At 42.7% G+C, this 26,264-nt stretch overlaps 1 protein-coding gene across 2 annotated transcripts in view; it reads left to right on the top strand.

The window, feature by feature from the left end:
• Pamr1 (peptidase domain containing associated with muscle regeneration 1) overlaps positions 1-26,264 on the top strand; it is an 88,416-nt gene that overhangs the window by 49,003 nt on the left and 13,149 nt on the right. For both annotated transcript variants that reach the window (XM_021155746.2, XM_029474726.1), the window contains exons 4-6: positions 4,476-4,590; positions 6,183-6,400; positions 9,417-9,524. In XM_021155746.2, coding sequence (XP_021011405.1) covers positions 4,476-4,590; positions 6,183-6,400; positions 9,417-9,524 — 441 coding nt within the window. The remainder of the gene's footprint in view (positions 1-4,475; positions 4,591-6,182; positions 6,401-9,416; positions 9,525-26,264) is intronic.

Raw genomic sequence — 26,264 nt, forward strand, 5'->3', positions numbered from 1 at the left:
TCAGAAGTGTGTGTGTCTCTCTTGCCACACCATCTCTTAGCACTGGAGACGATGAGACTCTTGTGAACGTTGGAGGTATTTGTTTCTGTGCAGAATCTTCCAGTTCTGTCACTAGTTTGGAAACTAAGGAAGACTTAATTTTAATTCTGTAAATGGAAGCAAGGTCTGTCTACCTATTCTGTTCATGTTAGACTGTAAAAGAATAGGGGTGAGTCCAGGGTTTGCAAGACTTATGGTCTGGACACACACACACACACACACACACACACAGAGACAGAGACAGAGAGACAGAGAGAGAGACAGAGACAGAGAGACACAGAGAGACAGAAACAGACACACACACACAAACACACACACACACACACACACACACACACACACACACACACGCACAAGCACACGAGCGCGAGCACGCTTATGTACAGGAAGACATCATTAGGGAAACCCAAGCACGTCTTCTGGGCCCTGAGCCTGCTCTGGTCTTTTAACTAGGACCACCTGCCTGGTTGGCCAGTGGCACTTCCTTGGCAGGGACTCTGGCTCTATTCACTGTTCTGTCCTGGGCAGAGAGGTGTATTAGTTTGTCTCTGAACCCAGATCAGCCAACTCCAGAGGAGAGGCAAAAGTGGGAAGGGAGCAGATGGAGCCCCTAATGGGGGAAGGGAGAGTAGGGTCCCTTCTTTTCCTTTCTGCCCAGTGCCCCTTCTCCAAGCACATTTTCAGAAAGTGGCCTCTTTGTCCTTGGTTGGCTGGAAATGTCCTCCTCTTGGAGTCAAATAGTCCCTCCCCTTCAGAGTGAGAGGGAACAGCAGGCTGAAGAGCCTAGCCCTGCATATGCTTTGCAATTCTGGCTACCTCTGGAGGACAGCTCTAGGGCAGGCATAAGTGGTACAGCCTACCCCAGAGTGGGGTTGGGGTCTCCAAGCCCTCTGGAGTCTGCATGAAACCCTGGAACAATCCTAGCTTCACCAAGGAGACCAGGATGGAGGGGGGTGGGGCACAGAGACAGGCTGCCTGATTCCAGCTTCCACAAGGAGGAAAGATTGCAACTGGAAGCAGGCTGGCAGCCTTCAAGCTGCTTCTAACTTGGGACTCCCAGCAGGAGATTTGTAGGGGAGCTGGGACTTAACACCTTGCAGGCTAGAAAGCTGCCAGGCTCCAGGGGGCTGAGGCGGTGCAGGGTTGCTTCTTTTTTTGTCTCTCACACCCAGGGTAGCACGTAGCACTTCCTTAGCCTTGCAACAGATGGGCAGATGTGGGCGAGAGAAAGAGTGAGGTGTGCAGAACGAATGTGTGCTTCCGGTGGGAGACACTTGGCGTGTGATACTCTGGAAGAGGAGGAAAGGTCTTTCTGCTTCCTGATGCAGTGGGAGAGACTTAGATCAGAAAGTCCCTAAGGGAGAACAATGTCTCATTCAAGACGAACTAGACAGATCCACATTCAAATCCCTGCACTGCCACCCAGTAGCAACCTCTGATTTTCATAGATTTTTCTGTTACCACTTCCATGCATTATCTGTTTGAAACCTCACAAATCACAGGGCTTAAGTACAGTTTTATTCACATGGGACTGAGGTTGACTGAGGTTCGGAGAGGTGAAGTAATGTGCCCAAACCTGCACAGCTAGTGAGGCTAAAGCTGAGCCTTAAAGGACTTTGACATTTCTGTCCCCACCCAGAACCTTGCAAGGTCCTCTGTTGGCCATCAGAGCTTGGGAGCCCTACCCTCTTATCCTTAGTATTCAACACCTAGACAATGGGAAGATGAATATTATTTCCCAGGTTTATCATGAGAGTTAAATGAAGTAAGCCTGATATAGCTTTAAGCCAGATTCTGACTCATAGCAGCATAGTCCATCCTCCCTCCCTTCCTCCCTCCTTCCCTCCCTCCCTCCTTAGAAACATCTCAGGTACTATTCTAGCTATGCAAGCTAGTAAAGGCCCCAGCTCTACCAAAATAGGTAGGTAGGGGGCAGGCATTTTCATGGATAGATGGAGAAGGGCTTTTTGAATAAGTGGTAGCTGAGGCTAATTGGCAGAGGAAGGGAGACCATGAGCTTCTTAGGTTGAACTTGAAGCAAGCTCAAGGCCTGGCATTAGGAAGGTTGGTGTGGCTGGAACAGAATGGGCAGGCAGATGGTTAGGATTAAGAGGTGACATCACACAGTCAACAAGGCAAGGCTGTGGGTGTCACTGTGTCGTGTGACTTTCCTTGGGGAAATGTGAACAAATGTCTGTCCACTCCAGATAGGGCATGGATGGGTCAGTGAGTGTGCTTGGGTTACTTACAGGAGGAGCGCATATGTGGAATTATTTATAGGAGCGTGGATGACTGACTCAAAGACAGCTGCATCGTAAAAATAAAATAAAAATTAAATGTAAAATAATTAAAGTTCCTCAAACAGCCAACCATGTGCTGCACAAATTATAGGTAGCTTTACCAATCAGAGAGTCTTCTCTGCCCAGCAATTTTTAGTACTTTTATAACACTGGAGAGGGGGCTTGTAAACTTCTGGAGCATCCTCAGCCTTGCAAGTTTCATTAACTTCTTGTATCGTGCATGCTTCATTTTCTTCCATTAGTCTTATCATCCTCCTCTTCTTCCCAGATGGGACCTTTCAATGCTATACAATACATGGGAAGATGCTGCTCACACAGGAGATAAGTCTTGGTGCACTTAAATAAATCAGGAGTGAAACCATCTGAGGTTTTTGTTGTTGTTGTTGTTTTGGGGTTTTTTTTGTAATTATTTATTTAAGATAGTAAGGACAGGTTTGACAGCTATGTGGACATAGAATACTTGTTTGTTAAGTATGTATGCAGGACAGTGTGGAGGAGACTGGGCCTTCACAGGAATCCACCACTTTTCATGGTAGAGCAAGGTAGTACTACACATCTCAGTAAAGAGAAAAACTAGACATTTTAGTCATACCAAAAAAAAAAAAAAAAAAAAAAAAAGCCTTGGTCTCAACCTTGTCAAAAGTAGGATTTAGGTTCTTTCCTTAAGACGGCATCCATATTTCATGACCATTGGATGAGTACCTACTGACGTCACCATTTTTCTTAATAGCTTTGGGATTAACTTTTCAGAGGATTGGCTATGGAATGGAGCTACTGTATGTCTACAGTTTATGATGCCTTGACTTCTATATAGAACTGGAGTAGATAACTTTCCCCTATGATAGTCTAGATACTAAGTATTTTCAATTGTTGAGATCCAACTATATTTCATAACTTCTCAACTTTGCTACTATTGTGAATTTGGCTGAAAATCATACCTTCCCTTCCTCTCCCAATTAGCCTCAGCTACCACTTATTCAAAAAGCCCCTCTCCATCTATCCCTGAAAATGCCTGCCCCCACCTCCCACTCCATTCTACAGTCTAACTTCATCAGTATACCAGTAAGTGGGCAGGTTGTGGGCAAGAAAACTTTGTTGTTGTCTTTTACTAATGTTTTGCTTTCTCATTTGGGCTATCCTTAAATGTGAATTCTTCCTGAGTCAGCCTCCATGGGTACTGGGATTACAGGTGTGCACCCCCCACACCCAGCCCAATGAGACTTCATTTATAGCAACAGCGAATAGGCTCCTTTTGGCTCGTTGAATCCGTTGAATCACAATTTGCCAGGATCAGAGAAAGAAAACTATTTATTTCTATTATTCATATGATTTTTTCTATAAAATCAACTGAAAATATTTATCACAAATCATCTTTCAAAAAACATGGTATATCTTAACACTACATTTAACATGGAACTCAAAGAACTCCTTTGTTAGGGACTTCCAAACCTTAACTTTAGTGCTGCCTTTTGAGGAAGTTTATGGGCCCAGGGAAGCAGGAAGTGGGATGCCTTTGACTCTTGCTTCTGCTTTAGCCAGGAACTTGCTTTTTATCCACAGTTTACATTTTTGGATGGGAAACCTAATGAGAGCTTGAACAAGAGGACTTGGGGGTAAGAAAAAGTGAAAATCATTAATCTAGCTCCCTTGGTAGAAGATAATTTGTCTTTTCTAGTGTTGTGCATTAAGGGAGAATTTATTACATAGTTTGCCATAGAACAAATCCACAACTGGTTACAGAACATGTAAACACATACATTGTCTAACCAGGTGGGAAGGGGACAGAAGTGATGCAGGAGAATCTGCGTCTTCTACAGGAAGGAGTGGGAGGATGAGTGGACTCATATGGAGAGGCAGCAGATCGGATGTTGTGGACTTTACATTAGATGTAGCTCAGCCTTAGTCTTAGTGGTAAGACTGGAAGACTGGGATTGTAGTGCCCAGTCTCACAGGGTTGAATGGAATAAATAGATTAAATTATTCAAATTTTCTAGATTAAGAACTATTAACATCCTTCTTCCTTTTGTCCTTTCATTTTATGACTTTTGTGTCCTTTGATAAATGTGACTAAAACACACTTCTCCCATATTTCTTGACCTCATTATCTCTGTCTCAGTTTTTTTCTTCTCTTTTCAGGATGTGGCCAGGTTCTTCGAGCTTCAAAGGGTCAGATCTTATTGGAGAGCTATCCCTTAAATGCTCACTGTGAATGGACTATTCATGCCAGACCTGGGTTTATCATCCAGTTGAGGTAAGGGGCTGGGCCCAGATATAAGGCATATGAGCCTATAAGGACACTGGTGGGATGGAGGGTCCTGTGACCAGGGATGAGACACGAACACCATTCTCCCCTCCAGCATCATTTTGCCTCCTAGAAGCACTTCTCCTTTTCCTTCCAGGGGCATGTATGATTCCATCACTCATAAGATTTCTGAGGATGTGCTCTTCTCTAACCAGAGCTGAGGGAGAGAAGATGAGGCTAAAACCCCTGGTCCTGTGAGTTATGAGCTCTTAGTATTTTCCAAGTGAACCAATTCATGCCATCTAGCTTCCTAGATGGCTTCTTGCCCTTCAAGGGGAGCAACATGGTACCAAAAACTGAAAGGGAGAAGCAAACAAGAGCCCTTCCTAAATCTTTTCTAGAACCTGATACTTGGTATCTGGTATCCCCTCAACCCGAGGACCTGGGCTTGGGAACAATGCTCAGCAATGGGGCTTTCCTAGAGGAAATCTGGTCCAAGGAGCCAGTGAGAGGCTTCCTGCTTCATGGGTTCTGAACAGGATCTGTGGGGATGAGAAAGGAGATGCTGAATGCTACATGTTAATATTTCAGTAGTTCAAGGACCAAGACAAATGATAATTTCAGAGCCTCTGAGGGTGTCTCCAAGACTCAGGGCACAAAAATAAACCTCTCCTAAAATAAAATATAAGATCTAGAAATGTGTCAGCTATTCAGGAGTCCCAGAGAAGCACAGAATCATAGGATCTCTTTCCACTTACTTAAATATGGGCCTTCTAGCCAGGGGCAGCTGCAACAGTGATGGCGTTTGGAGGTATATGTAGAATGGTCTCCCAAAACCCATCCTCAGGACTCCATTTACAGCACCTACCAGAGCCACACTCTGCAAGTCTGTCTTCCTGCTTGTAAAATAATCTCCAGGCCAGCCACAAACCTTTGTGTCCACTGTCACAATTTTACCTCAAGCATCACCAATTCTCTCGGTGATGGGTCCTGGATCCTGCCTAGTCTTTCTGCTTCCACTTTGACCAACACTACCACTTCCATCCTTTTAGAGTGGCTATCATGATCTTTATACATCGGAAATCTGGCTATTACCCCCTTGTTGAAATCTGCTGGTGCCCAACTACTAGACTTACAAGGGCTGTAGCTCCCCAGAATGTAGGATAAAGCTAACCCATGGCTGGCATCAGTGCCCACTGTTCCTCCCTTCACTCACAGCCTTGCAGTAGTCTTGACTTTCTTTCAGGTCCTCATACTTTCCACACTCATTACCACCACCAGGACTTCTCCACTTAGAGATTCTCCTTCCTTAGACCACTCTTGTTCATGACTGTCACAAGACTGACTCCATTGCAATATTTGAATCTTGGCTCAGGAGTCAGGCTCTCAGAGAGGCCTTACTTGACAGTAGACATTTTTTTCCCCTCCATCTGAGTTAATTTCGACTCTTATCTGGTTTATTCGGCACCTGTGACACGCCTCTTTCTTTATCATTTTTTTTCTATATTGAGTATCTTTGTGAAGCCATCACCTGACCTTAAACTCACCCCCAGGATAGACCTGGACTGACCTGCTCTTTCTGTCATCCTTTCCCCATGCAGGTTTGGCATGTTGAGCCTAGAGTTTGACTACATGTGCCAGTATGACTACGTGGAGGTCCGTGATGGGGATAATAGTGACAGCCCTATCATCAAGCGTTTCTGTGGCAATGAGAGGCCAGCTCCCATCAGGAGCACTGGCTCTTCACTCCATGTCCTTTTCCATTCTGATGGCTCCAAGAACTTCGATGGCTTCCACGCTGTCTTTGAGGAGATCACAGGTAAAGAGCACAGAGACAAATTTAGCCATAGATGATTTGCTTCATAAAAGTGCCTTTCTATGTCTCCTTGTTCATCTTCATTCAAAGTCAGGATACCCAACACGCAGAAGCAGCTTAGGCAGGGAGGAGACAAGAGGAACGATAAGGACTTTTCTTTTTTCCCTTCAGCAAAGCTCATCCAAAATTGGAAGTCTGAATTATGCCTCCTTCATGCAGAGGAGGTGGTTGGAGCCCAGAAGGGCTGTGTTATATACTTAGAGCCCCACAGGTATGAAGGTGAAACCTAATTTTTTATTAAAGCTTTGGACTCTAACAATCATGTAAAGAAACCACTCGTGTAACCTTTGTAACCCAAGCTTCACGACTTTGGAAAGATTTTTCTGCCTTTGCAAGTCTTATTTTTTCCAAGAGATAATAAAAGAAAAAAAAAAACCCAAGCTATTCTGTAAAGAAATTCTAGGAGAAAAAGCTAAATACTAAATAACTCAAATACTCAATAACTGCCTGAACCAGGAGTCTGTAAACAGGTATCGAAAGTTGTAAGTAACAGCCCATCCTCTAGTAATAACCCCCACTTGTACTTAGACAATCCTAATTAAACTCAGTGGCTCACAAAAATAAACAAAACCAGTCATGAAAGTAGAAGGGTTTCAGTAAGGCTAGGAGGGGGCAGGAAAGGCTGACGGGGTAAAAATAATCAAAATACATTATATACATTGTGGAATAGTCAAAAAGTAAGAATTTAAAAATATTTATTTGGAGCTGGGGAGATGGCTCAGCAGTTAAGAGCATTGACTGCTCTTCTAGAGTTCCTGAGTTCAATTCTCAGCAACCGCATGGTGACTTACAACCATCTGTAATGGGACCCAATGCCTTCTTATGGTATGTCTAAAGATATCGACAGTATACTCACATACATTAAAATAAATAAATATTAAAAAAATAAAATTTATTTATTTTATGTGTATAAGTGTTTGCCTGCTTTTTTACAATGTTCATGCCTGGCGCTCACAGATCCCAGAAGAGGGCATCACCTAGGAGTACAGTTATAGACAGTTGTGAACTGCCATGTGGATGCTAGAAATTAAACCTGGGTCCTCTGGAAGAGCAGGTAGTTCTCTGAACCCCTAAGTCATCTCTCCAGGCCCAGAAAAAACATTAGTCTTAAACTACAGTAGCAAATATCATTTACTGATTACTTCAAGAACAACTTCAATACTGTCCTCTCTGCTCCTATCTGGTTCTGTCTTGAGGGAGGGTTTGACCTTCTGGATGAAACACTGAATTCTAGGGAATAAGTTCAGCTCTTCTTGTGAATCTGGATGGCTCATGTTTCCACAGTAAGTTTCTGCTTTAAGGTCAGTTTTCAAAGCTACCCAGCAAGAGTAATGAGAGTATGGAGAAATGGCAGCCTGCTTACCCAGAAGGCCTTGGGAGGGAGATCTCATGTGAGAGTCTCAGGGAAAAAGGAGGTGAGAGGTTAGGGTTAGCGTTCCTTCAGCCGTGCCCTTCCACCAAGACCAGCATCCTTGCTGCCCAGTCTTCCCCTCCTTGAAGATGGTTCTCACAGCATCCCTGTACAGTTATACCTGATGGTCTGAGTATCTGCTTCCTTTTTATGCTATGTCCCATGGTCTGTGCAGGGAAAGATGCTTTACTGCGTGAGTGGAGGATAGTAAGCCTGTGACTAGCCTGTCATTCTGTAATGGAACCCTCAGAATAGACTGAGGAGACACAGTGGGAAGCATTTGTGGTTATTTGGAGCAAGCAGCCGGAGCTGGCAGTCAAGGTAGCCAGTGTGGAAAGTGGTAGCTCATTAGCCTATGGCCCTGTGACCGAAGAAGCAGCTTCCATCTCTGAGGAGCCCTGGCAAACAGCAGACTGGACCACTTCTTGTCCCTCAAGCACTCCCAACTGTCTGCTTATCCTTAAGTTATTCCCTCTGGCTAAGGTCTCATGTACCAAACCCACACTTCAAAATCTATCCTGCAGGTCCTGTATCCCATTCTTTCTCCTCCGATATCTGTCTCCTTCCCTATTGAACTATGTCTTTTTCACTTTGTTGACTGCCCTGCAGCTCTTCTTTTGTCCACAACAAACTAACTACATCTGCTTCAGGTTAAAGTCATTGTTTACTTTCCTTTATATAGCCTTGATCTTGTAAATAGGGTCTTGTAAATAGGGAGTCCCATGTATCTCTGTATTCCTCCAGGGCCCTCACTACTATTGCATTGAACCGAGTCAAGGAATACAATGCTTCTACAAACATAAATTAATTAGGAATTATGACTAACACACACACTAATGCTTGTCATTGGCTTTTGCAGAAAAATAAATGTCCCTAAGATACTCAGTGAACTACAGGTTCTGAGCCTCATTAAGATTTGGAAAGACCGAATATTATGTGTGTCCTTAGAACATTGTGCACATTAGGCCACTGAAATAAGAAGCTGTGCAGTAAACAAATCCGAGCCATTACCTATTGAGTCTTGGGAAGTCTAAAGTAAGTCCCATTTGGTTCTGGCGGAGTGAACCAATGAGTTAATTAGAGTTTCTTGTAGGGGACATTGGTGAGGGGTTCCTTACAGGAGCTGTGCCACTCAGGTAGCATCTGTCAGCTTGGGTGATGCTACACCACTGAAGATTTTCTTTTTACCGGCATTGTTGTCTGGTTGTGTAACCTGGAGGAAGAACCTACTGATCCCTGTGGGAGAGATCCTTCATGAAGCTGCTTTCATTGCTGCAGTGGTCCTGTGGGTTCGCCTTATGCTCCTCAGACCACATGTGGGGGGCCTTGAGCACACTTCTGGGTGCATCAGAATTGCCAAACAATACCAACATCATTTAGCATTTAATAGCTATCTATGTATTTTTTTGCACTCTAAAATCATAGCAGCATGAATTCAGTAAAAGGAACAAAAACAATGTAGGAAGTTTCCATGTTGGTTCAGATTCCAGGCTTGGGGAGGTGGGCTCATTGTTGTTGGGAACCGTGACAGATACCTTTCTATTTCAGCGTGTTCCTCGTCCCCTTGTTTCCATGATGGCACATGCCTCCTTGACACAACTGGGTCTTTCAAGTGTGCCTGCCTGGCTGGCTACACTGGGCAGCGCTGTGAAAACCGTGAGTATGTTTGCTGGTAGGATTTAAGTGGGATACAAAGGGATTTGGGGGCTCACAGCACTGTGGTTTCTTGATGTCTTCAGTGGTCTGTCTGAGATGGCCCATCATATGGGCAGCTGGGTTGCAGTTGTTGTGTTTATGGTGTGTGTGTGTGTGTTTACATGCATGTGCATGTGTGGCTATAGAGGAGAGTTTGATGTTGGGTATTTTCCTCTATCCCTCTCTTCCTTATTTTTCTCCACTGAATCTGGAACTCATTGATCAGCTAGTCTGACTAGACAGCAAGGCCATCTTCTTGCTTGTTTCTCACAGTGCTGGCACTGCAGATGTGTACTGTCCTGATGACTTTTAAATAAATGTAAGTTCAGGGCATCATGCCTGTACAGCAAGCAGTTCACTCACTGAGCCACCCTCCCAGTCCCCTAAGCCATATTCATTCCCTCCTACATCTCTTCATATGCCTCTTTCTTGGTTTGGATGCTAGGGACTAAACCCAGGGTTTCATGCATGCAGACCACATGTCTTTCTGCTGAGGTACAATTTTAGTCCTTGTGTCATGTCTTGGCTCAACCGGTCAATCACTAGATCTTTGGGTTTCTTTGGACAGTCAAAAGCAGAGTTATAACAGCCCTCAGTTACCTGAGGCCCTCCAAAATAATGGAAACCAGTAGAAACCAACTCCAAAAAAATTATGCACACCAAAAAAAAAAAAAAAAAAAAAGGGAGCAGGAGGCAAACATAATTCCCTTTTGATACTAGATTTGAGGTTTTGCCAGAGGAGAGAGGAACTTGAACCCACTGAGTTTAGGCATACATCTAGCAGGGCATGTCCTTTGCTTGGGAAGTGTCATGTGCACCATGGCACCACAACGGCCCAGCCCTGCTGTGTGGTGCTGAGGACCATGACATTGGCAAAGAACTTCACAATCAAGACCAGAAATCATTTGTTATGGTGTCTGGTAACCAACCTGTGTATAATGTGTGTCCTAGCAGAAATTAGAAGCCTAAAATTAGTGACGATGCTTACAGCTATCACCCTGCAATGAAAAACATGCAGAATGAGAGGTGCAGAGCAAGAATGGAGGTTTGGGGAAAGCAAAGGAGGATGTCCTAGGCAGGGCTCCACAGAAGAGATGAACAGATCCAGAGATGGGATGTGTGCAAGTAAAGCTGTAAGCTTTACTTTACAAGCTCCCCAGAGGTACTATTATGGCTTGGGAGAACTAGCCTAGAAATGGAAAGAAGTCAAGTGCAAAGCAATTTCAAGAGAAATCCGAGGCCCAGTGCTTGGTGGTAGTGAAATAGGAAATGCCCGGCAAGGGTGCTGGGCTCTTCTAGCCACATAGCAATCAGTCAGTAGCCAAGGCTACCCTAGGGAAGGGGGCAAATGTGACTTGACTCTTACATGCTGTCTCAGCTTAAATGTCAACTTGACAAAGCCTAGAACCTCCTGAGAAGGGAGTCTCAGTTGAGGGATTACCCAGATCAGACAGCCCTATGGGCATGTCTGGGGGGGGGGACTGTTTCCATTGTTAATCGATATAGCAGGGCCCAGACTAGTATGCTTAGCACCAGTCTCTGGGCTGGTGTTCCTAGGTTGACTAGGAAAGCTAGCTAAGGATGAGCCTGCAGGTAGCCTTCTCCCATTGCCTCTGATGTACTTCCTTGGCTGAAAACGAGGCCCCTGCGTGGAGGTAATGCTGTCTACAGCAACAAACAACCCTGCTTTCTGGTTCTTGACTTGAGTTCCTGTCTTGATTTTTCTCAGTGGTGCACTGTGACCCAAAAAATGCAAGACAGATAAATGCTTTCCTCCCTAGGTTATTTTTGGTTAGAGTGTTTTATCCCAGCAACAGAAAGGAAACCAGAACATAGGCCTAGCTTCCTGAGCAGCTACGCAGTTCAGTTGCAGGAACCCAGGATCAGCTTCCTGTAATCGTACAGGCCACAGAATTCAGTGGGGGGAACATCAGAACTGGAGGAAGGGCTTCAAGGACAGAGAACCAACAGTGCCTGCTCTAGTCATTCCTAACCTGCACATGCATGTCCTGTCCTGTGCTGTCTGGAGAGTTGATGTGTTTTTCAGCTAAGTGACTACTAGCATCCTTACAAACAGTACAAAGGGGAAATGCAATTTCCACAGTGGGTCTCTGAGCACGCCACTGTGTCCTGCTAAAAACCCTGCTTTGGCATAGCTAGCCTGAATGTCACCGTGTACGAGGCTTAGAAAATGATGTTGGGACTCATGGACCCTTCCTCATTTGAGGTTTCTGTGTTAAATACAGCAGATGAGAGGAGAGGGGCTCCTTCCTTGTCTCAAGGATTTGTATATACAGACTAGGTTCTCCACAACAGCCAACTCTGAGATTCAGAAGGAGAAATGAAGAAAAGGAAGGCTTCATTTCTGAATGACTGGCTAGAATTTTGATAAATAGAGGTAACACTAGGAAAAAGAAAAACATGACTACATAAGCCTGAAGCCTTTAAAAAAAAACTGTTTCAAATCAGAAAAGTAAATTGTTCCAGAAGTTATGACTAAAGTATGCATGGGTAACTAATGAGTCAAAACTGGATTTCTCAGTAAAGTTATTCTACCAAAAGAAAAACAAGAATCATGACAAAATTGTAGCATAATGCATATGGATTGTAGCTTGATTCATAAATGGTCTCAAATTGCTTTAAAAACTAGGCAAGGCTAGGATGTAGCTCTGTGACGGCGTGCTCGCCTAGTTGTGCAAGGTTTGGGGATGGATCCCCATCACTGCAAACAACAAAGCCACAAGTAAATAAAAACAAGCAAGCAAACCGCCACCACTAGGGAGATAGATGGTCAAGGGAGTCAGTTATCCATTTCCAGTTTTCAAAATACAGTTCAGAAACTGCAGCTCCCATCCCTCTCCTACGACTGTACAGTAGCAGCTGGGTAGAGCTGAGTGTGGACATCTCATCTGTCCCTTGCTAACATCAGTATGGGAAGTTACATTTTTATTATTTCCAGCAAGATCCAGGTCTGCTTTTCTTGATAGGAAGTTCAGGGTGAATTCTAACTCACTCAGTTGGGGAGACATCACAAGAATGCAGCCATGGCAGTTTACCTTGTTATTTCTGAACAGAGCTTAGACACTGTTTGTTTTATGGCAGTCTGTGCATGTGGAGATCAGTATCCACGGGGGTGGCACTTGTGTTTTCCCTCTGAGGATACCAATGGGCTGTAACCAACTCCCCAGAGGGAATTCTTTCAAAATTCACGAGAAATGCAAGCAAACATTTGGAGAATCTCCAAACTCCAAAATACCCAAATTGGACCAGAAACTTGTTTTTTTAAAAGCAGCTTCAAGGATCGCTAAAGCCAGCATGCATGAGAGTCCTGTCCTTTGTGGCTGTGTCTTTAAACCTAGTCGCCAGCAAATACAGAGCCAGGAGGCAGAATCACGTGTTTCACTCATAGTTGGTGTTATCTCAGATGCAGGTCTTACCATGTAGTGTGAAGAGAGTCCAAGTGATGGAGAACCTCTGGCAAACACCGAGTCCTTTCCCCTAGCCATTCCAGACACAGTCCTTGACATTAGTCCTTCTCCTCCTCTTTTATGTCTATGAATGGGAGTGGAATAAGAATAGATATATATTACTTAACATTGGAAGAAACATAGATGTAAAAAGTCAAATGGGGGCTTGAGAGGTTGCTCTATGGGTAAAGTGTTTGCTACCCAGGGGCAAGGACCTGAGTTCAAACCCCCAGAACTCACATACAGCCAGATGTATTAGTGTGTGTGCTCCTGAGGGGATGTCAGAGGGAGAGACGGAATCATTCCTGGAAGCTGCTGAGCCTGGTCTATGCAGTCTGTGTACGTGGTGGGGATGGGGGTGGGAATGGGGAAATCCTGCTTCAAAGATGGAAGGCAAGAACCACTACTGGATTTTGTCCTTTGTTTTCTACATGTGCCCCTGACCTGTCCATACCCATTATACACAAATATACACATACATACATGCAGCATACATGTCATTTTAAGTAGTTCAACAGTATCAGAAGTATAAAATAAAAATAAAACATTTTCCCTCAGTCATGTCTGTTTTCAGAGAACCACTTTGAGGAACACTAGGTCTGTCTCAGAATTTTTCTAAGCTATGCAAAGATAAGTTGGCTATCTAAATCGTACTTTAAACCAGTGATTCTCAACTGGCTGAAGTTGCCCTCCATCCTCACACATAGATGGCATTTGGCAACCTAGGAAGAAGGGAACTTGGATCCAAACTGGGTGATGATGCATCCTGTGGGCAGAGGGAGCTGCTGAGCATTCTTCAAGACACAGGAGGCACACTGTTATGCAGCCTCAATGTCAGCAGTAACAAGGTGGGGAGAGCCTATTTTAAGCAAGCATAGACTAAAGCACACCTACCAGCTTCCAATGTGTTGTCAATGTCCACGTTATAGGCATGTTCCCACATGTTATAGGCATGTTCCCAGACAAAATGATTGCGGACCATTCTCTGGTGAATATGAAAGTATGCATTCATTTAATTCCTTAGATGGTATTAATATTGTTCTATATATTTTGTTATTATGAAGATGGCTATACTCCATATCCTTACATTATTTTGTTATTCATATGTGAACTGAATTCCCAGATGCTGTACTGTTTGTTCAGAGAGCATAACATAATTATATTTTTTGAGAAACATTGCCAAAAGGCCACTAGAAGATTTGCTTTTACCCAATCTGATATCATCTTGGGTTGTAGGAATGGGCTCCTTTTTTTCTGCTGATTAAAGAATTAAAATTCAGGAAAACTTTGAAAGTCAAGCAAAGCCAATATTTATTTAAAGAGGACATTTTATTAGAGTTTAAAAGAAAAAATTCCAGATCAGTCAAGCTGTAACTCTCAGCAGCTGTCCAGAGGAGGAGAATGGAGAAGAGAAATAAAAAAAAAAATAAAAGAAAAAGAAAAGAAAGAAAAGAGAAAAGAAAAGAAAATGAGAGGAAAGAAAAGAAAAGAAAAAAAGAAAAGAAGCTATACCGTTTGATTTAAGCCATCGGAAAAGGTTAGGCTTTGTGAGTGATTCAGAAAAGCAGGCAGACTGTGTGCTCTTTAACATTAGAGTATTCTAGGGGGCAGGAATTCTGGGAAGGAAAAGTATAGACACTTGTTAAAGGGGCAATTGTTCTGTCTATTGCCTTAGCATGGTTTAAAGTAAGTATGCCTCTAGGAGAGGTACTGCCTTCCAGAAAGATGATCCTTAGCCAGGTGATTGACCAATCCATCAGGGTTAATTCTTTTATACTCGGGTAGCTTGGCACGTTGGGGCTCCATCCAACCTGAAGTTTCATCGCCTTGGCCATAAGTAAATAGTTTACCCTTAATGGGCCTTCACCACCGTTGCATTAAGTCCACAGAATGAGCCCTAGTGCGACCAACTGCTCTTCAAAATAAGATCCCGGACCTGTATTTGTCAGACTGGAAATGGATTCCTATTCAGAGGAACCCATCCCTGAGGAGAGAGATCCTGATTAGATTCATGAGGTTTGACTTCATTTCAGTGGTCAGGAGGATGCCAAAGCCCCTGATAGAACAGCCTGTAGGTGTTTATCCTCCTAGCCTCACCTTCCTTAAATCTTTCCCCAAGATGGCAATCTTTCCCCTACTCTCCAGTGACCTTCTCAGAAACTTAACTAGGGGAAATGGCCCCTCCTTAGCCTTCAGGCCCAGCTAGCCTCCTGCCAACCCTCAGCGACCTCCAGGATCCCCGGGCCACCGTGTGAGAAACCAAGGCCCTTTCTTTCCTCTGAGGGTTCCTGTTTCATTGTATAGAGCACAAGGACAAAGTAAGTCTTCTAGTAAATGGTCCGAATCTTGTTTTGAAAGAGTAGAGAGTGAGAGATTCATCGCCTGCTCCAATTTCCATGTTGCCTTTGTTCCTCTGGCCCAGTTGACAGAGCTGAGCTCTCCCCCTGCATCCTAATGAAGTCCGATGAAATGGGCTAAATCTTTCAGTCACAATGTTCACACTGCAAGCTCTGACGCTCCTTGGAACAAAACGATTCGGTCCTCCCCAATTAAAGTAAAACGGTGAATCTGAACTCATTGGGGATTTTGGAGTCTCAGAAGATTTCCCACTGGTCTGTCCCAAGGACCAGGGAGAAAGAGCAGGATGAGAGGCCCACTTTATTCCTGAGCTTCAAAGCAGCGGTCCGAGTTTCTCATCAGAATGAGCCACATGGGAGGGTCCATGGAAACAAGGATGCTGACGCAAAGAGAATGTAGGAGACCCCTAGTGGGTAGCAGCTGTGTCCCATCATAGGTGGGCAAGGGCAGCAGCCACGTCTTCCATCATAGATGGGTAAATGGATGTGGTGCGATTGATATATAGCCATCCAGAGATGGGGCAGGTGGGGCAACTTAAAAATGGAATCCCTACCTTTTTCTCAATTCCAAAGAGTTCTCTTATTCTGAACACATGGGAAATAGAGACATCTTTGTCTAATGGGAGATGGTGCTCACCAGGGTGAAGGCCTAAGGTGAATGACTTTGGATGGACTGTGAGTCTGCATTTCCCAGCCTTGGATGAGTAATTTAACATACCTGAGCCTCCATTTTCCCAGTTAGAAACTCTAGAAAAATAGTGCTAGGTTATTGTGGGGATGAAGCTTAGTGGTTCACGTAAGACAGATTTGAGTGTTAGGAGCAATTGTATTCAAAGTATGATTATTAACACCTTTTAACCAAAATGCCATTTAAAATTTATTATAAAGTTATGTGAATGAGTCACTAAAATATTCCACATTATTTATAATGACGAGTGATGACAGTAATGTAAATGGTACATTAGGATAGAGTCTTACTAAGATTAGGTACATGAAGGGAAGATGGGCTGTATTTTATACCTTTCCTTTTTTCATTTTATAGTAATCTAACATCATTTTATTTTTAAATCACATTCTTCTTGCCTATATATCTAAAAGATTTTTTAACTTTTTTTTATTGAAAATAGATTCTTCTTTCATTTAATACATCCTGGCCACAGTTTTCTCTCCCTTCTCTTCTCCTCTAATATATAATTAATGGACTACTACATGATGTTTCTATATATGAATAGATAGATTGTTGATCATTCATTGGTTATGTCTATTTACTCTGTAACCCCTTTCTTCATCCCTCTGTCTCTTGTTTCATATAGGGTAAAGTTCTGCAGAGTTCATGTGATTTGTTAGTCAGAGGTTAGCAAACAGTGTCCAAATCCCAGAGAAACAGGTGACGACATAGTAATTACTCAGTAGCTGAACTGCTCCCACAAACGTGGAATGGAGCAGACCATGTGGGATGGGCCATCTGCTGTATGGTTGCTCAGGCTCTCTGTCCATCTGCCTGTCCCTTGTCCTGGCCCTTTTGGCTTTTGCTTTGGCAGCTGAGGTCACTGAGGCAGGACTTAATGCAGGAGCAGAGTTTATGCAGGTCCTGGGTTAAGAGACAATTCATTAGAGCTGGTATGGGCTGCATGCCTACAGAGAGCGGGGACACCAAAGAATTAACCTGAAATGGAGACAAGTATTTCTGCGGCCAAAGCCCCAGATGAACTCAATCCTTAGACATAGACCACAAAACTCCTTCTTAAAGGCCTGCCTTTGAGAACATTCTTTGCTTGATCCTCACCAACTTCAAAAGGTAAAAGCATCATCGTTGAAAATTCCAAGGTATTCTTGTTGGTATCCATGTACTAAAACAGTTTTTCTTGAGATAGGGTCTCACTATGTCACCCAGGCTGACTTCAAACTTGCAGTCCTCCTGCTTCAACCTTCAAGATCTAAGATTCCAGGCATGCAGCACTGTACCTACCTCTTCTATTCTCTATGTGAGTGTGTTTGTGTATGTGTGTGCGTGTGTGCTCATGTGGTATATGCATGGGTTCTCATATGATTATGCCTGTGGAGTCCAGAAGTCAACATCTGGTGTCTTTCTCAATCCCTCTCCACTCTATATTTTTGAGACAGAGTGTGTCATGGAAATAGCTCACTGCTTGAATAGATTGACTAGCCAGTGAACTTTTGAGGATCTGCCTGTCTCCACCCACTAAGTACTGAGTTTACAAAGTGCATTACCATATTCAGATGGTAAGTGGGTGCTGAGGATCCAAACTTAGGTCTGTATGCCTGTGTGACAGGCACTTTAACTGGCTGAGATAGCTCCTCAACTCCTCAGTACCCCAGTTTTCCTATACATTTTAAAATTCCATTTTTTTAAAAGATAGATTTCACTCTGTAGCCCAGACTGGCCTTAGAACTCATTGTATATCCCAGGCTGATGTATAACTCTCAGAAGTCCTGCTTTGGGCTTCCAAGTACCAGGATTATAGAGGTGAGCAAGTCTATATTCAGCTTGTCTATTCTTAATATAGCCCAGCCTCTGGGCTTCATGTCATTTTATTCACTCAGTTTTATCAACATTACAGCACAATGGCTACTTGAATCATCGTCACTTTACAGATTATAAATGTTTTTGGATACCCATTAAACTAGATACTGGGGAAAATAGAGGTATATGATGTGCAGTGTCTCCTCCTTTTGACAAAGCCATAAAACACTCTTAACCTGAGAGCTTTCCTAGTACAGAGGAAAGGGTCACATGCGGTAGATTTCCTGGTAAGGACTTTCACTAACGAGAACTGTGGTAGTGGTGATGAGGATTAATCAACGAGAGTCTCACTAGGTAGCCCAGGCTGGCCTTGAACTCAAGATCTTCCCACTTCAGATTCCCCAGTGCTAATATAAGACACCGGGTACAGAATGCCTCTTATATGTCAGACACTGGATAGAATCTTCAAGGACTGAATGTACTTGGCACCTCAGGACCCTTTTGCAAAGTAAATCTCATCACACTCAAGACTAAGCAGCAGAATTGTCCAGGGATGTTCATAGTGAAATTTTCTATACTTCAAAGAGTTGACTCTGCTAATCACTGGGAGATACTTCACCCAGTAGTTTAGAGTTACTATCTGTATGTGTGTGTGTGTGTGTGTGTGTGTGTGTGTCTGTGCACATACGATATGTCCAGATGTACATGTGGAGGTCAGAGGTCAACTGTAGGTATCTTCCCAGGTGCTAGCTTGTTCTTCAGAGAGTGTCTCCCATTGACTTTGTCAGTTTGCCTGGGGTGACTAATTGGAAAACCCCAGGGTTCCTCGAATCCCTTTCTCCCCGGTGCTATAACTACAAGCATGTGCCACATACCTTTTCTATGTGTGTTCTGGGGCTCGAACTCAGGTTGTCACACTTGCATAGCAAACATCTTATTTACTGAGCTATCCTCCCAGTTCTATATCCATCTTGACCATGACTCAAAAAAAAAAAAATCCCTAAAATTTGGGGAAAACTAAAAAAGACTATTTCTGCCAAGCAGACAGAGCAACAGGTCTATTGAGCTTCTCAGATCATGTAAGTGGCCCACTTACTCCATCACAGGTTGACTTGGGACAAGAAATTAAACAACTAAAACTTTCTGAAAATTTGTCAATGTTGACTGTCTCTTGGACATGGGCAGTTTTAAATAGGCCATCCAAGTACCGGAAAGAGCTGTTTGAAAGACACAGTGTCCCAGAGGCCCAAGACAATACTGATTAAGATCAAATAGCCAATTAAGCCTCAGTCTCCAAATTGCTGCCAGATGAATCAATAGCAGTGTGTGCCATCCAAGCATAACTTCACATGGGTAGCACCTCCTTCACACCCACAGAGGGCTGGAAACCATGGAAAAACAGAGTTCTATTGGCTGGAAAGGGATAAAAAGGGACATTGGTGAAGTCTCCTTTATCAGCTGGTGTCATTGTTTCTGGTTAGTGATGACCTTTGAGAGAGTACAACACATGTGCTTTAGTCCAGAAGCCCCAAATTCAACCATGCACCCAGCAAGAAAAAGTGTGGAAGAGAAAAGAGGCCATCATCCACTTGTCTCTCGGCACTGGTTTTGTGTTAAGTTGGGTTTCAGAATTCACAAAGCCTCAGTGAGAACTTTAATGCCGTTTCTTTTTTTTTCCATTTTTATTAGGTATTTAGCTCATTTACATTTCCAATGCTATACCAAAAGTCCCCCATACCCCCCCCCACTCCCCTACCCACCCACTCCCCCTTTTTGGCCCTGGTGTTCCCCTGTATTGGGGCATATAAAGTTTGCAAGTCCAATGGGCCTCTCTTTAGCTATTAAAAAGAATGAATTTATGAAATTCCTAGGCAAATTAATGCTGTTTCTAAACAGAGCCCAAACTGTCACAAGCTGTTTCCTTGCTTTTGGTGATGAGTGAGATTGGGTAGATATGAAGAGGATGCTAAGAATTGAAACCAATGCCCTCTGTCCCAGCTCCCATCATAGAGAGAGCACAGGATAATGATGTCTATTGACGTTAGACCTGAGTCCTTTGTTACAATGCTCAGGAACTCTTGTGGAGAATGAGTACCTACTGCAACCTCAGTGGGTATCCAGCCTGTCACAAATATTTCATGACTAAGATTTGCCAAGAGACAAATATACTTCTTCATGCATTACAATGTGATTCACTGTAGACCATTTGGGAAATCAAGAAGAGGTGACCGAATAATAATTAATTTAAAATAATAAGTAGAATACAAATAATAAAAATTAGATGAAGATGGTAAGGAGATTAGCCAAAAGTCACCACAAGTTTATCTAGAGGTGTAAACATTTATTTTATTTCGACTTGAACTCCTTTCTGCTCTATATATGTATATGCTCTCCTATGTATATGTGTGTGTATACATGTGTGTGTTTTGTGTGTTTTATATCCAAACACACACTCTTTCTCTCTCTGTCTAACACACACACACACACACACACACACACACACACACACACACACACACACTCATGATTATATGACTGTGCAGCTGAGGAGCCCCACCATCTGCTCTCTGTAGAGACCCAGAAAATCCGGTGATGAAGTTTGAAGGACAGAGAGACAATGATGTGGCCATGTGAGCTATGAAACAGAAGGCTACAGGGCCAGGGCTTCTCAAGCCTCTTGGAGCTCATAAAGGATAGCCTATTCCCTGGATGCTGGACAGGAGACTACAGCGTTTGACTTTTGCTGTGCTGGGTTTTGGTCTTCTCTGGTTCCATTTCTCTTTTCTATGGAAATGTTTAGTCTATGCCAACATTAGAAGTACAGAACCTTTTGGTTGCACAGTGGCTCGTATATCTATGAGGTTGCATTAAGTCTCAGAAAATACTTTGAGTTTTTGAACAGTAGTGAGACTGTAAAGATTATTGGGACTTAAGAAATAAAGTGAATTTATTTTGTATTATGAGATGGACATAAACGTTTTAGGGGGCAGGAGTGACATTATATGGTTTAAAAGTGATGTTTGGGTTTCAGTTGATAAGGGAATAGATTATTATGGTTAATAAATTAAATCATCATCTGCTTAGGCTTCTAAACTATTGGATAAGCTTTTGATTAATGTTAGGCAGTAGTAGTATGTATATTAGGGTTTTGTTATTTGAAGGGTACTCAAAACATGAAACATCTGTATTGTTGATTTAAAGACCTATTAGACTTGAGATTTTTTTTAATGAGTACACCTATACACATGTGCACAGACAGACACACAGATAAATGGTAGGTAGGTAGGTAGGTAGGTAGGTAGGTAGGTAGGTAGGTAGATAGATAGATAGATGATAGATAGATAGACATACTCTTAAGGTCATGGGAATGAGTAGAGGCCACAGCAATACTTGTAGAGAGAGGTAATATTGTCTCTCAAGAGACTTGATATCTTCTTAAAGATTATCCAAAATACCACTTAGCATTTTCCAGACAGTGTGGTAGATAGATGCTCCCATGATAGGGAAGCGTTTCTGAGCCTCTTTTCAATGTCAGACCTTTACACTGTGGACTTGTGCCTGATACATTGGTCCTACTGCCCTGCCCTGGCTAAGAGATGGCACAAATGTGATAAAACTGGGGATTCTAATGACAAATCCTCAGTACTCATTCTGGGCAGAACATCTAACTTCGAGTCTGGGTCCATTTCACTTGGCTTTCTATCTGTACATTCAGAAGCTTTCTTTCGGATCACATAGCTGGCTAAGTGGTACTAAGGCAGTTCCAGCAATTTTACCCAATGGAGTGAGCCTTTGTTGCTACTAGACTACTGTGAACTTCTGTTGTTGGCTAGTGTTTGCTGAGGTCCTTTACACCTTATTCAGATTCACCTGAAGCCCCCATGGTTACCTTACTTATTCTCCAGTTAGCATGCTATCTTTTAGTGTGATTTTAGAATAAAAAAACCAGTTGCAGGCAAGCTGGAACTAAAGAAAAAGGTGAGTATATTTACTCCCACACCCTCACTTGTTGTATCTTCTTTTTCTCTGTCAGTTGAGTTGAGTCAGTTTGCTTAAAGAAGTTAAACTGAGTTTCTTACAGTGACAGCCCTTATACATCTAATTGAACTCCTAAGATTTTTCTTTATTTTGATAGGACTGGGGGTTGAATGTAAGATCTTATATGTGCTTGGGAAGCACTCTGTTATTAGGCCTTATGGCCAGACCACTTTCACTTTTTATTTTGAGACTGGGTCTAAGTTGGGCTGACATTGAACCTCCTCTATAGTCCAGGCTAGTCTGGACTTTCAGAGTTCCCTCACTCAGTTTCCTGAGTCCCTGGGATCACACGAGGCCTGGCTCAGGATTTACTTCATTGACAAAGATTTTGTTTGGTAAAATTCAGACCCAAAGAATAAGTGGTAGAGATCACAAAGAATAACTTGATGGAATGCCATGAGTCCTTTTTATTTTCGAGTACTTAAGTGAGGCTGTGGAGAGGCTGGGCACACAAGAGCCTTTAGAATAAGCCAGAACCAACACCACTTGTATTTCTGTTTTGAAAAGAAAAAAAGTCTGTCTGCACACATGAACTCACAGCAGTAGCACAAGACCTGCACAAAATTGAGACAGCCAACGTTCCAGCATGGATGGGGAAGTGCTCATGAAGTCCCACCACTAGCTGAGATGCTATTGATGGCTGATGGGGAAGGAAAATGTTTTATTCAGGGATGCAGCCCGTGAAAGGCTACCCATGCTCCAGTAGATGGTCCTGTACCCAAGCATGTACAAGCAACACTAACCACGAGAGAGAGAGAGACAGAGACAGAGACAGAGACAGAGACAAAGAGACAGAGACAGAGAGAACACATATAGTTAGGAGGGAAAAGTGGTGGGGTTAGAGAATGGGGAAGAAATTGGAGGGAAGGGAATGTGGAGTAGGCTTGATCAAAATGCATTATATTCATGTATGTATTTCTGAAACAATAAAAATGATTTGAAAGGATGCACATGAGTGGGGGGTCACTCATTAAGTATTATGTGATAGCTCAGCCTCTCAGTCCTCCAAAGACTGACATGAAGAAGTTTGGGAAGACAAACTAAGTGGTTCTTTGTTCTTGAGCAGCTTTTTAACCAGGCTTGCTTAAAAATCTGAACTTACAGCTTGGAGGTCTAAGAAAAAGGAAAATGCTAAATATTCATAGAAGATTAGTGTGCCACATTAAAATTCTAGATTCATTCATAAAATATATTTCCTTTGTGGACAGGAATATCATATGATAATGATATAAGGGAAAAGGGCAGGTTGTCTTTCTAAGGCTGGGCTCTGCCCCAGGGCCTGCTAACTATCAGGGAATGGTGAGGCGGTTCCAATATGAACTTCTTTCTGTCATAGACTATGTCACTTATTGCTCAGAGGACACTAGAAAGCGGTGCTATTAGTGTACAGCAAAGAACCACTCTTCCTGGAGACAATGCGGTAAGGTCATGACATTCTGCATAATACTGCCATCTTCATGTCCACTTCTTATAGATCTCTGACCTTGGTCATCTCAGCTGTCAGAAGTGATTCTTACTGTACTAACCAGAAGGAAGAAAAACTATATAACTGTATCTGCTTTGAATCAACTTAAATATAGCACTCAAATCTATAATTGGGACTTCAGTATTGGTCATTGCAGGGGCATTCTTCATGCCACAGACTGTATAGGATCACATTATGTAGACAGCATGAAGCTATCAGGGCAAATTCTAAGCAAGTCTTTGTTATTCATCTTGAGAAATCCCATTGTCTACGGTACCTGATCCCTTCATGTACAATAGCTTGGCTGGAATGGATCTGGCCTCAAGCATGAGATTGTTTATGGAGGCTGAAGCCCTTCTCCAAGGGTCTACACGCTATTTTCCTATCCATGTTCCTCATTGCCTTGCTATGCTAATGGCTCTGTGACATTGCCTTACTAGACTCCCATCACTGTCTGCAGAGCCAAGAAGGGAAGGCATGAGAGGCCCTGGTACCAGGGGCCAAGAAAACATCAATGCTGGGCTAGTTTCTCCTGGATCAAGCTTTTGGGACTCAGTTTCTGTTAAAGGATGCATTCCCAGGATTAGCCAGTAAGGGAACAGAAGGGGAAGAACTCAGTGAAGAGCGTTTTCAAATCCTGATCCCACAGGGATCTGGAAAGAGAAAATTAAAGTTCAAGGGATATACCCATCGCATTGGCAACCTTTGGTTGGATAAAGAATGAGACAAAAATCATGATCATTTTCAGCTCTCTTCAGTTGGACAAGCTAGTTCTCATACTCAAGGACAGTCTGCTGAAGGATGCAGGTGCCAGTTGTAGGCAGCAAGACACATCTGGAGAAGTACAAGGCAGGTCCCTTGTGTTGCTACAGGGATACAAGAAGCCTGTGGGGGCTCCTGTAGAATTCAAGGTGAGAGTACTTACAAAGCTGTAACATGTGTGCCTGTGAAATGGCATCATAACAAACCACCTCATACAGTGCTCTTTGGGGAGGTAGGGACTAAGAATATAGACAGTCTTTAAATGTTCATCTGAAACAATATTCCAGAGGAGTGCCCCTCTGGTGGCAGTTTTGTTCATGAATTAGCATATAAGGACATGCTCAATTTAATGTGTTTCTGTCCTCAGGCTGGGTATCACGAGGAACAAGGCAATGCACCATTTATTATTAATCATGGGATGTTCTACTTAGCAAAGCAGGGCTTCTAGCTCCTTTATGCCAGAGATAGAGATATTTTAAATTCTCTATTGGCTTTGTCTGAAATATCTGCACCTCTGAGGTAAAATGAGACATGAAGCCCTTGAAAAAAAAATCAAACAGAAAAGAATCATGAATCTGTCCAGTTGGGGAGATACAAAGGTTTCTAAAAAGAGAACACACAGAGGATTGGAGATTGCTTTGAAGCCTGTGGGAAGGACCTGTGATGAGATGCAATGGTCTGTATACCTACCGGGGGATGTCTAAACGAGGAGAAACAACAGTGGAGAGACTAAGTCTTAGTCTCTTCAAAAGCATCATAAGCAGGTGTTCAGCTTTGGAAAATACAGGGAATGGGAGAGAGGAGACAATGTCCAGGTGATGTTTGATATAGGGGTGAAAATTTAAGGTTTCAGTATGCAGGATTAAAACTATGAAAATAGAGACACTGCATGTGGTACCCAGAAGTCTGGGTCTACTTGAGTTTGGAAGCCCATCATTGCTTCTGTTCCAGTCTCCCTTTCCTCTCATGCAGGGACATCAATTTACATACATATTTATTTATTTTCCTATACACATTTATTTTCCTATCCATTTTCATCTTTTTGACCATTTAAGCTTCCTTACGATTCTTGTAAGTATTCTTTCAGCTTATTAGTACTCGTCAGCCTCATTGGATTTCCTATTAAATTATCCACTGAATTTTTTATTTCATCGTTGTACTTTTCCATTTTAGACTTTTCCTGTGGTTATATTTTAAGGCTTATAGTTTTCTGCTAAAGTTATCCATCTTGTCCTTGGTTTCCTTGAGGATATTTGGCATAGATATGTTTTAAAGTGGTATCACAAAACAACATTACCTAGAGCTTTATGACTCTCCTTCTTTGGTCTGTGTTTCTTTTGATTTTCAGTTACATGGTCTTGCTTTCCCTCTTGGTCAGTTGAGCCTGCTACAATGGAATGGCATACACTGAATGGTAAATGTTTATTTCTCATAGTCATAGAGGCTAGGAAGTCCATGATGAAGACACTAGCATTAGATGACTTGACTAGTGACTAGCGAAGACCTACTTCCTAATTTATAGGTGTTGCAATCTTGCTGTCTCTTTACATGAAGGAAGGCAGGGGAGAAAACTCTCTGGGTTCCATTTCATAGAGGCAGTAACATCCCTCATAAGGGCTCTATCCTCATGATCTAATTACTTCCCAAGCATTCTACCTTTGAATGCTATACTATGGGAGTAGCTAAGATTTCTACAGAAGGCTTTTGAGGGAGACACAAACATTCACTCCATTGAATCATCGCTTAGAAGTATGCTTAGCTTCATCCTGGTGACATTAGAGATAGAATAACTTAAGTCCACTAAGTGTTCTCAGAATTTTCCATCCTAAGGTCTCACCAAGTTTCAGCTGCTCAGGTACCTGTGGATTTTCTTAGTTCAGAAGTAGATGTGCTATATGAAAAGTTTACATGTGATCTGATTTGACATACGTCATTTGGTAAGACATATACACTGAAGAATTGTGGTAATAGAGCCATATCCTCACATCCTGGGTAGAGGTGGTGATACATTCCAAATTAGCTTCTCTTTTATTCTTATTTTATTTTATTTTTTTTATATTTTTTATTACATATTTTCCTCAATTACATTTACAATGCTATCCCAAAAGTCCCCCATACTCCCCCCCA

The sequence above is a fragment of the Mus caroli genome, chromosome 2 (assembly GCF_900094665.2).
Source record: "Mus caroli chromosome 2, CAROLI_EIJ_v1.1, whole genome shotgun sequence".
In the NCBI taxonomy this organism is placed as follows: Eukaryota; Metazoa; Chordata; class Mammalia; order Rodentia; family Muridae; genus Mus; species Mus caroli.